The following is an 18000-nucleotide window of genomic DNA, read 5'->3' as shown; positions in this document are numbered from 1 at the left end:
AAAAGAATTGGCAATTTTCTAGAAAACTTTGATTACCAACACCAAATCACAAATAAAACAAATTAATAACCATGACAGATGTCGAATCAGTAATACTTTCGTCTACTCATAGACATTGTGTCTCGATGGTTTTATAGATAAATTCTAACAAAAATTCAAGTAACAGATGATTCTATTCTTATATAAATAATTGCAGAGAGTAGAAAAAAAACATAGTGGGTAAGGGGACCTCCTAACTTACTCAAATATAGAATGCAATACATTAAATTATAGGCCAATATCAATTATAAACATCAATACGAAAATCCTAAGCAAGCAAATAAACAAATAAAAGACAAAAACCCTAGCAGATCAAATTCAGCAATGTATGAATAAAAATACATCACAGCAAATAAAACTTATCCTAGGATTAAAAGAATAGCTTGATAATAATTGCCATTCTGACAAATAACAGATGCTGGCAAGGCTGTGGAGAAATAGGAATGCTTTTACACTGTTTGCAGAAGTGCAAATTAGTTCAGCCATTGTGGAAGACAGTGTGGTGATTCCTCAAGGATCTAGAACCAGAAATACCATTTGGCCTGGCAATCCCATTACTGGGTTCATATCCAAAGGATTATAAATCATTCTACTATAAAGACACATGCACACGTATGTTTATTGCAGCACTATTTACAATAGCAAAGACTTGAAGCCAACCCAAATGCCCATCAAAGATAGACTGGATAAAGAAAATGTGACACATATACACAATGGAATACTATGCAGCCATAAAAAAGGATGAGTTTATGTCCTTTGCAGGGACATGGATGAAGCTGGAAGCCATCATTCTCAGTAAACTAACACAGGAACAGAAAACCAAACACCATATGTTCTCACTCATAAGTGGGAGTTGAACAATGAGAACACATGGACACAGGTAGGGGAACAACACACATTGGGGCCTATTGGGGGTGTGGGGGATGAGGGGAGGGAGAGCATAGGACAAATACCTAATGCGTGCAGGGCTTAAAACCTAGATGAGGGGTTGATAGGTGCAGCAAACCACTGACACATGTATACCTATGTAACAAACCTGCACACTCTGCACATGTATTCCAGAAGTTAAAAAAAAAAAGAATAGTTTGATAGCAGAAAAAAATTATTTTCAAATACCACATTGATAGATTACAGGAGAAAACCATCTGATTTTCTCAAAAGATGCAGATAAGGCATTCAGCTAAACACAAAACTCATTAATAATAAAATTAGAAATAGAAGAGAATGACATTTACTTGATAAAGACTACCTATCAAAAATCAATATCAAGTTTTATAGTGGTGAAAATTTCAAACTATTTCCATCAAATTTGGGAAAACATTGTACTGGAGTCAAAAAAAATGAGGCATGAGAACTACACAAGTAAGACAAAACTGTCCTTATTTGTCAATAACATGATGGCCTACATTAGAAAATCCAAGATAATCCATACATACTGGAATCAGTAAACAAGTTCAGCAAAGTCGCTGGATACAAGCTCAAAACACACACACACACACACACACACACACACAGAGTACTCCTTTATATCATTTTAAAAATTCAGGTAAAGAACACTTTCCCAATAGCAATAAAATCTAAAGGTATCTAGGAGTAAATTTAATCAAAGACAGGTCAAACCATTTTGGAGAAAAGTGACAAATGCTATTGAAAGGCCTTAAAGGGAACCTTAATATATAGAAAGGTATCTTCATGTCTGGGACTACTCAATATTACAAAGCTATCACTTTTTTCAAAATGATCTATAAAGTCAATGCAATTGCAATAAAAATCCCAACAGAGCCTTTTGTGGGATTTAATAAACTTAATCTAAAATTCACACAAAAGGCAAAGAACTGATAGCTAAGATAATTTTAAGAGAGAACAATGTAATGAAGGGACTTGCCATATCAGATATCAGGACTCATTATAAAACTGTAATAATATATTGTGGTATTGGCTCATGAAACATGATGAGAGACAAGATACAGATCCATTCATATATAGAAACTTGATATACGATAAGGTAGCGTTAAAAATAATGGCCTCAGCCGCTCTTTCCCATGACCACATCTTAGACATCGCCATTATCAATAACTGCTACTCTTCCAATCTCAATTTCAAGCATCCCATTCTTTGACCTCTACATCCTGTCCTAGCTTGCTTCCAACTTCAACAATCCTTTGAAACCCTATGATCCTTGATCCTACCTCATTTCACCCTCATATCCCTACTTACCCAGTTTAAATTCTATGAGCAATTATTGCCCTCTTGCTTCATTCTCGCTTGGAAAAACCTCAACCCAGCTTAAAGTTATCTCTTTGTGTACGCCTACATCCACAATGCTTATTGTGACTAGGGGAAACACACAACCATGCTGACTGGTGTTACTCTAAATGCCACACCTCTGCTTCAAATGCTCCAATGGCTTCCATCGTACTCCAGGTGAAAGCCAAGGTCCTCACAGTGGCCTCTCTGCAGCCTTGTTACAATTCCTCTTCCACGTGTCTTCCCAGCTTACTCTACTCCAGCCACACTGGCCTTCTTGCTGTTTCCTGAACTCCTCCTCAGGGCTTTAAAGACTGGCTATATCTTCTGCCTAAACTCCCTTTCCTCTGCCACCTGTATAGCTATCCTTCTTACCTCCTTCAGATTTTTTTCCCCCTCAAATGTCACTTTCATAGGGCTTACCCTGATCACCTTATTTAAAAGTATGTTCCTCTAAAATATATCTTATCCCCTGTCCCTGCATTATTTTTCTATTATACTAAACATTTATTATACTAAATATTTTATTTGTTTATTAGCTGTTTACCTTTACTAGAAGGTAGGAGACACAGAGGCAGGGATTTAATGTTTTGTTCACTTTACTTACAGTGCTGCCACATGACAGAGGTACTTAAGAAGTATCTGTTGGAGGAATGAATACATTTATAAAGAACTACTACAAATTAGTAAGAAAATTATGATAGGAAATTCACGGAAAAGGAGACCTGAATGGCCAAGAATGAAGACAGGTACTTCTATAACCATTTAAACTGTGAACATTTTAAACTGTGAAAACCATTCTTAGGGCAGTAGCCTGCAAGCTATAGAAAAACAGGTGGCTGACTTGGCCTGAGGGCTGTGGTTTGCCAGCCCCTGGCCTGGTGACACACCTTCTCAAGCGTACAAAGTCACATACAAGAGAACATTCAGGGCAGTGTTATTTATAATGGTGGAAAATTAGAAACTGGAGATATCCTAAATGGCAAACAAATGAGAGAATAAAAATGGTGTGTTCATATAACCGCTTTTAGATGAATTTTTTTTTGAGATGGATAAACCTCAAAACACTACATAATCAGGTAAAAAATGTTTTGCTTATTTACATTTCAGAGATGGGCTCTTGCTATGCTGCCCTGGAGTTCTGTGGCTATTTACAGGTGCCATTATGGTGCATTAGAGCCTCAGACTTCTGGGTTCAAGTGATCCTCCTGCTTTAGCTTCCTGAGTAGCTGGTACTACAGGCGCACACCACCAAGCCTGGCTACCAAAACCATTTTAAAAGAGTAAATAAGATACCATGATGTGCATGGAATTCTGAAATACTCAATATATATATAAGTAATAAAATAGTAAAAACGTGAAAGTGGATGATCAACACAAACTTCACCATTGTGGTTATTCTGTGGACAAAGGGAGGCAACTGGGCTTGCGTCTGGGTACATCAGGGACTTCAAAAGCATCTGTAACATTTTATAACTTAAATGAGAATATGAAACAATTATGGCAAAGTGTGTGATTTGCTAACCCTTTGAAGGTGTGTGTATGCGTGCTCATCGCATAACATTTTTACTATTTGTAATGATTCATAATAAAATATATTTAACTTGCTGTGAGTTTAATTTGGAACATTTGGTGAACACTTTATATCCAAGTGTTGAGCAAGATTTCATGCCCACATTTGAGTTCATGTTAAAGAACAAGTTAGCACTAAATACAATAACTTGCTTTTCTACAAGAAAAGAATAGGGGCAAGATGAACACAAACTGAGAATTCATACCACTATCATGGCATGCCCTTTAAAAGAAGAAACAGAACAATATCATAGGGAAATTGAGTCAGAAGAAATAGGAGGCCATAAATAAACTCAAAGAGCTTTATTTACATAGTGAGCAGTGTTTTGGCTTTGGTACACATCATTTTTCATATTCAGCTAATGTCATTAATTTGTATTTTTTGGCTTCATTATTTGGCTTATATTTAGTTTGTAAAATTACTTTTGCTTTCTAATTGTAAAAAAGCTATAAATATAAGGAGTTCACATGTGGCTTTTGCTTTGTACCTATTAAGTTAAGCTAGGTTTATAAGAATATTTTTCCTTTCAATGGATCTGTACATTTCCAAACCTAATGTATTCAGTAGGCACTTTTTTTTTCCTTTTTTGAGCAAGGTCTTGCTCTGTCACCCAGGCTGCAGTGCAGTGGTATGATCACAGCTCACTGCAGCCTTAACCGCTCAAGTGATCCTCCCACCTTAGCCTCTCAAGTAGCTGGGACTTCAGGTGTGTGCCACCACACTGGGCTTTTTATTTTTGTAGAGATAACTCTTGCTATGTTCCCCAGGATGGTCTTGAACTCTCAGGCTTATGCAATCCTTCTGCCTTGGCCTCCCAAAATGCTGGGATTATACTCACCCCACTCAGTAGGCTCTTAACTGTGTTTTAGAGTGAGAAAAACATACCAAAGTATTAACAGTGGAATAATGAAATTTTCGGTGACCTTTTTTTTTTTTTAACTATGATGTTTTCCATTTTCCAAATTTTCTATACCAACGACATATATCACTCTTATCATCAGAAAACAAACAAAAATGTGTTAAAATACCCCTTAGCTATATTTCACAGTTTCATACTTATGGGGGTCACTATTTTATTACACCATTAAACCCCAGAACTAAAGAGTTCCCCTCATAGGCTCCAAAAGCTGGACCCCGGTTTGTCACATATCACTGTTACACAAGACCAGACCTGAAAATATGACGCCTGGTTACATCCATCTCACCTGAGTGTAGAAGTGCAGAAAACCCCTGTGCATCCTCCCACTCCCAGGCTGGTTCACTCTTATTGTGCACGGGACGGAAGTCAGGAACTTCGTGATACCAGTCTATGTCTGTGTTGCTAACAAAATAGAAAATGATAAAGAACATATTGAGGAATTTTTTAGAACTTGTATAGAAATGAATCTATAGAGATTTAAACCTTATCTTCTACCTTCCCGTTTTTCCTTTTTCCAGAAATAGTGTTTTAAGGAACTATTGTGAAGACAAATAATTTATTCCGCAAAATGAACTAGATGATCTCTAGAATCTTGCAAGAACAAATTACTTGAGTTTCTAATTTGACAAAAATTCTTGGTTTTGTTTTGTTTTGTTTTAAAACAGAGTTTTACTCTTGTTGCCCAGGCTGTAGTGCAATGGTGCAATCTTGGCTCATTGCAAACTCCGCCTCCCGGGTTCAAGGGATTCTCCTGCCTCAGCCTCCTGAATAGCTGGGATTACTGGCACCTACCATCATGCCCAGCTAAGTTTTTTTTTTTTTTTTTTTTTTTTAGTAGAGATGGGGTTTCATCATGTTGGGCAGGCTGATCTCGAACTCCTGACTTCAAGTGATCCACCTGCCTCAGCCTCCCAAAGTGTTGGGATTATAGGTGTAAGCCACTGTGCCTGGTCTGACAAAAATTCTGTAAAAGGGATGTGCAAATATATTTTTGCTTCATTAACAGAATGCAAGATTTTCCAAATCACTATAGGTTTTCAAAAGAGCCTGAAATACATGCAGCTGAGAGCAAGAGCCATGCACATTCACCTGCTGGTGCAGTCTCCAGTGATAGGGTCGCAGCTCCCCGCACAGTCACATGGTCGACAGCCATAGTCTCCGAAGCCCCAGTATCCCACCATGCACCTGTCACAATGTCGCCCTGCCACCCCAGGCTTGCAAGGGCAGTCACCATTGCTGGGGTCGCAGAAGGTCACTGAGTTGGCAGGAAGGACAGCTGATCCTACTGGATGGCAGGAACATGCTACAATAGAGAGGACAGAGAGGACACGCAAGGACCATGAGTGACTGTAGATCACCTGTGTGAACATTAGGCTTGACCATCCTCAAGTGGCTTCCCTTTACCACACAGCATATTTCTGAGACTCCTCCTTTAGCCAGTGAGTGTACGTATGCACAGAGAATGAAAGCTAATTAAATGACAGATAAGCGAGATATAATCAGAAAAGCATGTCTGCTGCAAAAATAAACACATAATTTATCCTAATATGGAAGGCATGAAATATGAATGCCCTTTGGTTGGGGTGATGAGGACGAACCAGCAAAGAGACAGAGTGGAAGGATTCAGTGAGAAAGGAAAAGACATCGCGAGAGTGTAGTGTTCTGGAAGCCAAACAAAGAAGGTTTCAAGAAAGAGGGCTTCATCAGCTGTGGCAGACGTTGAAAGGTCAAAGAAGATGGGGCATGTGATGGAGTATTGCATTGAACGGCATGAAGGCTGCTGCTGTTCTTCACAGGAAGAGTTTCAGTGTAACACATAGTGAGATGGAACCCAGTGGAAGAGGATTCAGGGGAGAATGGGAGTAGAGGAATTCGAGCATGTGAACAGTAGCTCTTTTGAGGAGATTTTCTTTCTTTTTTTTTGAGAGAGGGTCTCACTCTATCACCAAGTCCAGAGTGCAGTGTTATCCCCATGGCTCACTGCAGCCTCAATCTCTTGAGCTCAAGCGATCCTCCTGCCTTAATCTCCCGAGTAGGTGGGACTACAAGCTGGCACCATCATGCCTGGCTAATTAAAATTTTTTTTTTTTTGTAGAGGCAAGGTCTTGCTATGTTGCCCAGGCTGGTCGCAAACTCCTGGCCTCAAACAATCCTCTCACCTTAGCCTCCCAAGTACTGGGCTACAGGTGTGAGACACTGTGCCCGGCCACAAGTCCTTAATACTAACCAAAAGTCCTTCTCCTTAGCCCTCTCCCTACTCCCAGAATTGCTTATTGCTCAGTTTGACAACCTGCAGTCATTTCTTTGTTCTTGGGATGGCAAAAATAGTTGAACAAAGTGTATATATATATATATATATATGTATGTGTGTGTGTGTGTTTGTATACAGACATATAGACACACTTTTTTCACATATATGTATGTGTGAAATGTGCTTTTTGGGCTTATCACAAATTCATGAGCCCTAACTTCAGTTTTATCTCCAAACCAATGCTCACCAACTCTATTTTTGCTTTTTTGAAACAGGGTCTTTTCTTGTTCCAGGCTGGAATGCAGTGGTGCTATCTCCACTCACTGTAGCCTCAACTTCCTGGATTCAAGCAATCCTCCTGCTTCAGCCTCCCAGAGAGCTGGGACTATAGGTACACGCCACTATGCCCAGCTAATTTTTGTATTTTTTGTAGAGATGGGGTTTCACCATGTCCAGGTTGGTCTCAAACTCCTGGACTCAAGCGATCTGCCCACCTCGACCTCCCAAAGTGCTGGCATTGATTACGGGCGTGAGCCACTGTGCCTGGCCCATCAGCTCTATTTATTCAATTTTACCTGGATTTAAAAAAAAAATAATATTTCTTTTTTTTTTTTTTTTTTTTTTTTTTTTTGAGACGGAGTCCTCGCTCTGTCGCCCAGGCCCCCTGGAGTGGCCAGTGGCGAAATCTTCCGGCTCACTGCCAAGGGCATCCCGCCCTCACGGGTTTACGCCATTCCTCCCTGCCTCCAAAGCCTACTGGAAAGTAGCCCTGGGACTACAGGCGCCCCATCGCCGCCCTATTTTTTATATTTTTTAGTAGACGACGGGGGTTTTTTTCACCGGTTTAAGCCCCAGGAAAAAAAAGGGTCCCCCTCGATCTCCTGCCCTTGTGGAATCCGCCGTCCTCGGGCCCGTCCCCAAAAGTGCCCCCTTGGGATTACAGGCTTGAAGCCCAACCGCGGCCCGGCCCGCGCCCGGCAAAAAAATAATATTTCTTACAGTGGCTGTCTCAGAAATTCCCTAGGCTTCTCAATCAACCTACCCACTTAGTCTGATTCTAATTCGCTGGTAGGGTCCTCTGGAAAATCTTTTCTCCATTTCAAAATCTTTTTCATCTTCCCACTGCTTTCTCTGAGAATCAAGTGAGAAACACTGGGAGAAACCTCGACTGACGGCTCTGCCTCCCAGAGGCTCTGTGACCTCAGGCAAGAAATATAACTTTCCTGAATCTTGCTTTCCTTATTGTGGTATCTACATCTCACGGAGAGTTCATGCAGTCACACACTGAAAAGGCCAGTTCTTCATGCTGCACCTTCTCAACAAATATTCTCAACCCTGTTCTCTCATGTTTCCCCTTGGAAACTTCTTTTATTGATTATTTTTCCTTTAAAATATCAGTTTGACTTCAGATCTCCACTACTGACTAACTGTATGACTTTGAGCAAGATACCTAGGCTCTCACCTCAATTCCCTTATCTGCAATGAAAATAAAAATGGGACCTATCCTCATGCAGTGGTAAGGATAAAAAGAGATTATGTATGCAAAGCAGTTAGTGTGATGTCTGGTACATGATTAATAGTAAATTAATTAATCCAATAGATAATTCTTTTTTTTTCTTTCACTCTGTCACTCAGGCTGAAGTGCAATGGCGCATCACTGCTCACTGCAGCCTCGACCTCCCAGGCTCAAGAGATCCTCCCACCTCAGTCTCCCAAGTAGCTGGGACTATGGGCACATGCCACCACACCTGGCCTAGTTTTTAATTTTTATTTTTTTTTGTAGAGACAGGGTCTCACTATGTTGCTCAGGCAGTCTTGAACTCCTGGGCTCAAGTGATCCTCTTGCCTTGGCCTCCCAAAGTGCTGGGATTACAGGTGTGAGCCACTATGCCCGTCAGATAATTCTTATAGAGATATAGGATCTATGTCTATCTGAGAAATGGTGCCAGTCCTCAGGGAACTTACAGTCTTGTGGGGGAAACAGAGAAGTAAATAAAAGATTTGCATCCATGTGATGTGCTGTAACAGAGGTATACATAAAGCACCGTGGGAACACAGAGGAAAGGTGAAGGCAACACAGGCTGAGGGAATCAGGTGGGATCCACAGAGGGGTCATTTAGCGATCTGAGCCAGATCATAAAAGATGAATAGGAGTTTGCAAGTTGAAAAGGAGGGCAAGGGGCTAGGTGTGGTGGCTCACACCTGTAATCCCTGCATGTTGGGAGGCCGAGGCGGATGGATCACTTGAGGTCATGAGATCGAGACCGGCCTGGCTAGCATGGTGAAAACTCATTTCTACTAAAATACAAAAATTAGCCAGACGTGATGGTGCATGCCTGTAGTCCCAGCTACTCAGGAGGCTGAGGCAGGAGAATCACTTGAACCTGGGAGGTCCAGGTTGCAGTGAGCTGAGATTGCACCACTGCCCTCCAGCCTGGGTGACAGAGTGAGACTCTGTCTCAAAAAAAAAAACAAAACAAAAAAAAGAAAAAAAAAGAAAGAAAAGAAAACGAGGGCAAGGAAGGCAAATGCTGATTCCAGCTCAATCTTTAGACACTTTCCCCAGTGCATCTTTTTAAAATAAATTTTTCATAAATAAATTGTGGTAAGAAACACATTCCATACAGTTGACTGTCTTAGCCATTTTTGGGTGTACCGTTTACCCCCACTGCATTTTACGTTTCTGCATTGTGTGGGAGCTCTTACTGCATCCTGGAAATGTTACGCTCTCTGATGCCTCAGTGCCCCTGGCCCTTGGCCATGCCTGTGTGGCCTTTCCCCACCTTGTCCATCTAGATTCTGACAGGCTTTCTTGTCCCACTCCCTCCAGACAGTTAGGTACTCTCTCCTCTATGCTGCCTCTTTGCATATATTTCTATTTTGTGCCTACCATAGTGCATCATTATTATTATTTTTTCCATTGGAAAAGGATTTTATTTCACCATAAAAATGCAAACTGGAATAAATATCATCTTTCCTAATGTGAATGTTACAGCTATTTTTAAGTATTTCTGATCTTCACTTTGAAAAGCAAACAATTATAAAAATTAACAAGTTTGTAGCCTTAAATCTGTTTGAGACATTCCATGTAAAAATAATTTAGTGAACAGCCTTTTTTTCTTTTTTTTTGTGATGGAGTCTTGCTTTATTGCCCAGGATGTAGTGCAGTGGTATAATCTCGGCTCACTGCAACCTCTGTCTCCCGGGTTCAATCTATTCTCCTGCCTCAGCCTCCCAAGTAGCTGGGATTATAGGTGCCCGCCACCACACCTGGCTATTTTTTGTATTTTTAGTAGAGATGGAGTTTCACCATGTTGGCCAGGCTAGTCTCGAGCTCCTGACGTCAAGTGATCTGCCTGAGTCAGCCTCCCAAAGTGCTGGAATTACAGACATGAGCCACCACGCTCAGCCACAAAACAGCTTCTTAAAAAAATTATTTGTTGATATGCCTGTCTTCCTTACTACTAGAGTCTGAATTCATTGACAGAAGGATCTTTATCTTCTTATTTTTATTTTTGGGGTCCCAGAACAGTGTCTAGTACATCATAGATGCCCTAATCAGAGTTTGTGGAATTGACCTGGAGGACATTCTAGGCTGTGGGAATCCTATGTGAAAGGGCATGGCCCACGTGGGGAATGTGAGAAGTTTAGTGTGCCTGAGTGGACACTGAGTGGAAAGCAGTTGAAGGAGATGAGGCAGAAGAAAAGCTGTAGAGTCAGGTCGGATGGTGATAGGATCCCAGGTTGTGGAAAAGGCTAGCTTTGGAGGTTGAATTTTGTCCTATGGGCATAATGAATCATAAGAAGTTGTAAAGCAGAATTATGACATGGTTAAAACTGAATTTTGACAGACACTTTGGAAGCATTGTATAGACTAGAGTGGGGAGAGGCTGGTGGCAGGATAATCAAAGAAAAGAAAGACAGCAAGAAAATGACTAAGACAGTAGGTGTGGGAATGGGAGGTAAGTTTGGATACAAAAAACTTATTTTTTAAAGTTAGAATACATACGGTTTGGAGACCATCTGGAAGAGGAAGAAAGAGTTGTTGAGGGACAAATAGAAGTTGGGGAAGATTTTCAGGTGTCTAGTTCATGAAACTGAATGATTAGTGACATTATTCACAAAGATCTAGAAGAGAGGACTAGAGACAGTTGGGGCAGATAGATCCATGTTGAGGGTGGAGATAAGGAATGAAGGGAAAAAGAATGAGTTTAGGATCAAACACATTAAGCTTGAGATGCTATCTTAAATATATCCTGGAAATATTCTGACACTTAGGAGAAAAGTTGGGGTCACAAATAAAGTTTTGAGAGTTGTCACCCAATGGCAGTTGAAATTAGGAGGGCTAGATGAAACTTCCCAGGGACGGTGTGTAGAGTGAGAAGACGATCAAGGATAGAACATGGTGGAAACATCCATAGGTACTGGCAGCTGGAGGAGCAATTAACTTGCAAAAGATTATTAAGGAGAAGGTAGAGAAGGAGGAGAAAAAAAAAAAGAGGCCAAAGGATGAGAAAGTTTCAAGCAGTTAACAGTGTCAAACTGCAGAATACTCAAGTCACATATGATGGACAATAGGCCTGTCAATCAGGAGGTCATTGGTGACTTTTGTGAGAACAGAAGCTGGAGAAATACAAGCCCCGATGGTGTACTGTCCTACTGTTTAGATCTCTCTTTCATCTCTTTAACCAATACTCATTAGAGCCATAGTTCTCAAACCAGTATGAATGTGTGAGGTTTGCAAAAAAATTTCTAATATCTGTGCAACCTCCCCCCACCACCCCTCCCTATAAGCTCTCTTTCATTGAGAATCACTACAATAGAGCATGAAATATTGCTTCTTCTGCAAAAGGTATGAATTATCTTCTTGGGAAGAATCTCATTCATTCATTTATTAGAATCTCATTCATTGATGGACTCCCTCAACCAACAAATGTTAATAATAATAATTCTAATGTTTATGAAGCATTTGTAGTTTTCAAAATGTGGTCACCCCTTAGCCAAACATGTAAGGTCTTTCATAGCAGAGCCCTAGCCTACTTTTCCAGTCCTTTCTCTCATTATTCTCTTGCATATAGCCCTTGTTCTAATTAATTGGGACAATTTCTAGACACACCCTCCATCTTTCTTGTTTCTTTTCTTTTATTAATTTCAATATTGAAATATTTCTTCCCATAACAATATTTCAAAATTCTACATGTCCTTCAAAACTTATATCAAATGTCACCCCTAAGGGTTGCCGCAATTCAATCATTTGGGGTGGTTAGCGTGCTCAAGGTAGGAGCTTTGTTGGTATCTTCCCTGTTAAAGACAGAACTTTTGACATACAATGATATTCAGAAAAGAAAAGTGGGGTTCAGCACCCTTCCCTCTGCCACCCCCTCCCATCTCACCAAATGTGAAGCCACGGCAGTCACTACAAGTCATTCCTTATTCCAATGCAGTTGAGTATGATTTACCCTTGCTTTGTAACCCTCCTGTGCTTTAAAGAAATATTTCTTCTTATAGCTCTGATCGCATTCTTCTTTGCATTAGACAACTGGGGGCTTTCTTTGTCTATCACACCAGTCTGTAAGCTCTTTGAAGTTGAGCATGGGCCTTACTCACCTATCCCCTGCAGTGCTTAGTGGAGGCAGACTTGAGTTTAACTCCTAGCTGAAATTTGTTTTACCTTTCTGAGCCCCACATTTCTATTTTACCAGGTTTTCTTGAGGACTAAACCAGAGATAATGTACGTCACTAGCACTTAGTAAGACATTAGCAAATGGTAGATTACAGCTGCTCAAAAATGACCCTTGAACTGAATTAAAACACCATGATGTAAGCACTACTTACAAAGGACAATGGAGGAAAACAGCATAGGAGACATTGTTTGAAAGGCTAATAATGTGTGTATTTAAGGCAGCATTTATTTACCTATTCACTTACTCAGCAAACATTTAATGGGCACCCGCTATGTGCTAAGTACTGTGCAAAGTGCCAGGGATCTAACTTGAATAAAATAGTCTCGGTCCTTGAAGAGATCCCAAATTTAGAAGAATTATTCCAAGATTTTAAAAAATCATAATACCGAGAAAAGTAAAGATTTTTCCTCTAAAACATTGAGGTTCTAAGGAGAACATCTTTATATTCATACAGTTATGGTAATCACTGTCTCTACATTAAATTTCCTAATTTTTTTCTTCACTGGGTTCTCTTAAAGTATCAAAGCACTATTGATTTATGGTTTGTTTCTAATGAAGAAATAATTCATGTGGATTATATAATATGCAATATGAATATATCAAAATGCTATATTCAAAACAGTGTAGACATTACTTAAAATGAATTCTCATACTCTAGTATGAAAATTATGCAATTTTAAGATGATGAAAACTACAGTTACTATATCACTCAGTTAAGTCAGTTTGGTTCTTAAAGCAGATAGGAGAGATTTAGCCAGAAGAAAGATATTATAAGAACTCCTTCTATGGTAATATATGGTAGTCCACCACTCCTATCTTTTCCTCTAATAGAAAATGCAAGTGTTTTCAGGAGTTGACCTGTCCCTTCTACCATATATTTTTAAAGCTACACTCATTTCAGGAATGGCCAGAGAAGAATGTGTTTCTGTCGTATGTGCTAGTAGATTTCTGTCAGTGTGACTTCTCACATAATTACAAGATAAAGATACCATTTGGAAACTATGCAGAACTAGCTCCAGGCAGAAGGCCCTGACATCTTTCATGGCATACTTTTTCAAGACCCACACCGAGGTCTGTCTTGCATACTTATCTCCTGAAGCTTGATAGCAGTCAATATCTGACATATACAATCTACATTTCTTATTTTCTTCCAAAATGCAAACATATTTTCTTCTTGTTTGGAAGGAGAAAGGATCTCTTCATGTTCTGGTTCAGTTCTGATTCCCCAATGTATATTTCTTACTAATTGTTGATTCTAAAATGCAAACCAAGAACTTACTTTTTCACAATAAATGTCAAAGTTACGACCCAGAGTGACATAAGTTCTTAACTTCAGCTTTGTCTTTTTTTTTTTTTTTTTTTTTTTTAGTGTTGTTGTTTGTTTGTTTTTTGAGACAGAGTCTTGCTCTGTTGCTCAGGGTAGAGTGCAGTGGCGTAATCTTGGCTCACTACAATCTCCGCCTCCCAGGTTCAAGCTATTCTCGTGACTCAGCCTCCTGAGTAGTTGGGATTACAGGCGTGTGCCACCACGCCTGGCTAATTGTGGTATTTTTAGTAGAGATGGGGTTTTGCCAGTTGGCCAGGCTGGTCTTGACCTCCTGACCTCAAGTGATCCATCTGCCTCGGCCTCCCAAAGTGTTGGGATTACAGGCGTGAGCCACCATGCCCATCCTGTCTTCTTGTTAGACCAGTTGAACCATCATCATATACTATTATGCTGACATTAATTATTCTTTTCATTATAATTTTTAGTGTTCACAGCTGTGGTGAACTGTCCTTAAGAGCCAAAATACTACATTGAGTGGTAACTAGGTATATTTAGAAGCTGTGTGGCCTAGGTGGTAGATCATTCATCATTGGAGTCATCATTTTCCCCCTAAAACATCTGCCCTAACCTGCTCTCACTCACAACCATGGTAGCAAAACAAAATTATTAAAAATGTCAATTTAATTTCCAGATATTTACACAAGAGTTCATCAATAATGCATGAGACTTGCTTTGAATAGTACTTTTTTTTTTTTTTTGAGACAGAGTTTCACTCTTGTTGCCCAGGCTGGAGTGCAAAGGTGTGATCTCGGCTCACTGCAACCTTTGCCTCCTGGGTTCAAGTGATTTTCCTGCCTCAGCCTCCCGAGTAGCTGGGATTACAGGCATCTGCCACCACACCCAGATAATTTTTGTATTTTTAGTAGACATGGAGTTTTACCATGCTGGCCAGGCTGGTCTCAAACTCCTGACCTCCGGTGATCCACTCTCCTCAGCCTCCCAAAGTGCTGGGATTACAGGCGTGAGCTACCGTGCCTGGCTGGTACCTTCTTTACCCAAGTGTTCTACTGGAATAAAATCTATGGTAACAGTGCAAAAGTTTTGAAACAGATGAGGTAGAGGAAATGAGTACTTTACAAAAGATTTCACAACAGATTCCCTTCAAGTAATGAATTTAGATAATTGCTGAATGTGATAGAAATTTTATCTATAGTTACATGTTTGCAGTAATACATCTGAAAGTGAGACAGGGCCCCTGGAGCATTTATAGAAGAGGACGCAATGCTGCTCTGTAGGACTTTCTAGCAGGAAACACACCTGTTAATGAAACAATGGATGGACACATTTTCAAATATCTTGTGCATGCATAAGGCTCTAAAACTAATATTTGTATTAATCACAAAGGCTGACAATAAATACAGTTGTTTGGAAATTTGCTGTAAGATTTCTTAGAAGACAGAAAATAAAATAGAGGCAATATAATAAAGTTGGTAAGAGCACAAGCTTGGGAATCCGACTAAATGACTAGATCCTAACCAGAACTAGATTCCAGTGATGAGGCTTATTATTTATAAGACCTTGTGAAATTAACTTCTTCAGCTGTCAGTTTTCTCATTAATGAAGGAAGCCACAGGGATGTTTTGTGAGGATTGAGATCATGTATGTAAATACTTAGAAATGTATCAGGCATCTAGTGGCACCAAATGCTAAAAAAAAAAAGGATATTATTAGCTAGATGAAACATATGTGTATAAAAATGCTCACCACTCATTCATTCATTCACTCGCAACTTTACCAAAGGATTATTGAACTTTAAGGTTAATATGAACTATGCTAGGGCCCGAAGATACAAAGATGACTACAAAAAATCGTATCTCTTGAGTGAGAGAAGAGAGAAGTATAGATAATAACAGGGCAGTAAGCATTATACCCAAGGTAGTTCAGGGTGATGAGAATACAGGAGCAATGAACTGCCTCATTGCAGATATGTTTTTTTTTAAAGGACACTAATGATCTGACTGGCTTTCGAAATAGCCTCCGTGCCTTTGTATCAGAGAGGAACACTGCTTTCTTGACTACTCTAAGTTCTATGGAATTAAGTTACTCTCTTGTTATATGTTCCTTTCCTTGGACAAAAAAATTTAACCTATTGGCCAGGTGCAGAAGCTCATGCCTGTAATCACAGCACTTTGGGAGCAGGGCGAGGCAGGCAGATCACTTAAGGTCAGGAGTTCGAGACAGCCTGGGCAACATGGCCAAAGTCCGTCTCTACTAAAAATACAAAAATTAGCTGGGTATGGTGGTGCGCCCCTGTAATCCCAAATACTCAGGAGGCTGAGGCAGGAGAATCGCTTGAATCTGGGAAGCGGAGGCTGCAGTGAGCCGAGATCTTGCCACTGCACTCCAGCCTGGGTGATAGAGTGAGACCCTGTCTCAAAAAAAAATAAAAAATAAAAAATAAAAAAGTTAACCTGTTACTCTCATTTTGTGGATCAGAGTATGTTGAAAAAAAGGAGAGTGTGATCTATGGTCCTGCTGCCCAGAAATATCATGTAGGACAAGAGTCACAGCGGTCAACCTGCATTAATATAAAAAGTATACAAACACAAGCACAAAACAGGAACATAATGGAACCATTATGGCTCCCTTTAGTCTGAAGGGATTGCTATAGCCTTTGATGGTGGAGTCAAAGGAGGTATTGCTGCCAGTTTATCTTTATTCCCACCTTCTGCTAGAACTCTAGGAGTCTGCCTGCCTTCCACTGAGGGAGTGATCTGTGATCTCAAGCTCGCTGTTGAAACCACCAATGGAACTCAGCATCTTACCCCTTTGAAACTGGCCTCCTTTAATATTACCTGATGGCTCTAACTTTTGTTATTTTGTTAGTAAAAGCTACACTGGGAGAAAAATACCCTAAAAGTATTTGCTCCTGATTTAGCTTTTCTAAAAACAGAACTCAAAGTTCAAGGCCCTCAGCTGGGAAAGAAGCTGCTTGTCAAGATCTTTCACCACGACCCCGGCGGCCACTCCCTCGGCAGCGCCTCCAGGCTCCCAACGTTGTTTTCTCCTGAAAAGGCCAAGGCCCTACAGAATTTCTGAGGCGGATTTTTAATAGCAAAGTCATTCCAAAAGCTGCCCAGCTGCCTGCTGAATTCTTAGAGCAAGGGGGACTTAAGGGAGATGATTTCGAGACACAGCTTTAAAGAGGAAAGGACACAATTTGAACTGTTATATATAAATTAAGCGTGAAGTTAAATAGTAGATACAATGAGATCTTTTATATTATTTTTCTTTTTGGCACGGTTTTCTTCTTTCCTTCTGCTATCAACTATTTTGCTAGTGGATGAAAAGCTATAAAAAAATAAGAAAAGTTGTAAATATGCTTTACTCTGTGAAAGGTCATACGGTACCCCTTTACTATCCTAGGGAACATTTTTCTATTGGTCCGTGCAATGTTATATACGTTATGTTCAACGGTAGCTCGTTCCACAATATTCAAGGTATATTTAATTTCAAATAAAATTATGGCCAGGCGTGATGGCTCGCCTGTAATCCCAGCACTTTGGGAGGACAAGGCAGGCAGATCACTTGAGGCTAGGAGTTCAAGACCAGTCTGGTCATCATGGCGAAACCCCATCTCTACTCAAAATACAAAAATTAGCTGGGCATGGTGGTGCAAACCTGTAATCCCAGCCACTCGGGAGGATGAGACACAAGAATCATTTGAATCTGGGAGGTGGAGGTTGCAGTGAGCCGAGATGACGCCACTGCACACTAACCTGGGCAACAGAGTGAGATTCTGTCTCAAAAAAAAAAAAAAAATGCTTGAATCAGTCTAATAAGAAAACAACCTGAATTATGATTTGCCTTTCATTTACTGAAGTTCAGTGTCTCCTGAGTTTTTGTACATCCTACCCAAAACAGGGGTAGGATGCATGAGATCTGCCTCAGAAGCTTTAAAAAAATAAATGTACAGTATTTAAGTATGTTTCCTGTCTTCTACACACATTTAAATACATA

At 40.0% G+C, this 18000-nt stretch overlaps 1 protein-coding gene across 2 annotated transcripts in view; it reads right to left on the bottom strand.

The window, feature by feature from the left end:
* The window catches only part of NTN4 (netrin 4), a 130736-nt gene that overhangs the window by 23715 nt on the left and 89021 nt on the right, over positions 1-18000 (bottom strand). For both annotated transcript variants that reach the window (XM_017861747.1, XM_017861748.1), the window contains exons 6-7: positions 5868-6081; positions 5065-5180 (exon numbers count right to left, since the gene is read on the bottom strand). In XM_017861747.1, coding sequence (XP_017717236.1) covers positions 5065-5180; positions 5868-6081 — 330 coding nt within the window. The remainder of the gene's footprint in view (positions 1-5064; positions 5181-5867; positions 6082-18000) is intronic.

Source organism: Rhinopithecus bieti, unplaced genomic scaffold (genome assembly GCF_001698545.2).
Source record: "Rhinopithecus bieti isolate Rb0 unplaced genomic scaffold, ASM169854v2 scaffold_61298, whole genome shotgun sequence".
NCBI lineage: Eukaryota > Metazoa > Chordata > Mammalia > Primates > Cercopithecidae > Rhinopithecus > Rhinopithecus bieti.
Note: the sequence above shows the minus strand (reverse complement) of the source record. Positions and strands in the feature narration are given on the sequence as shown.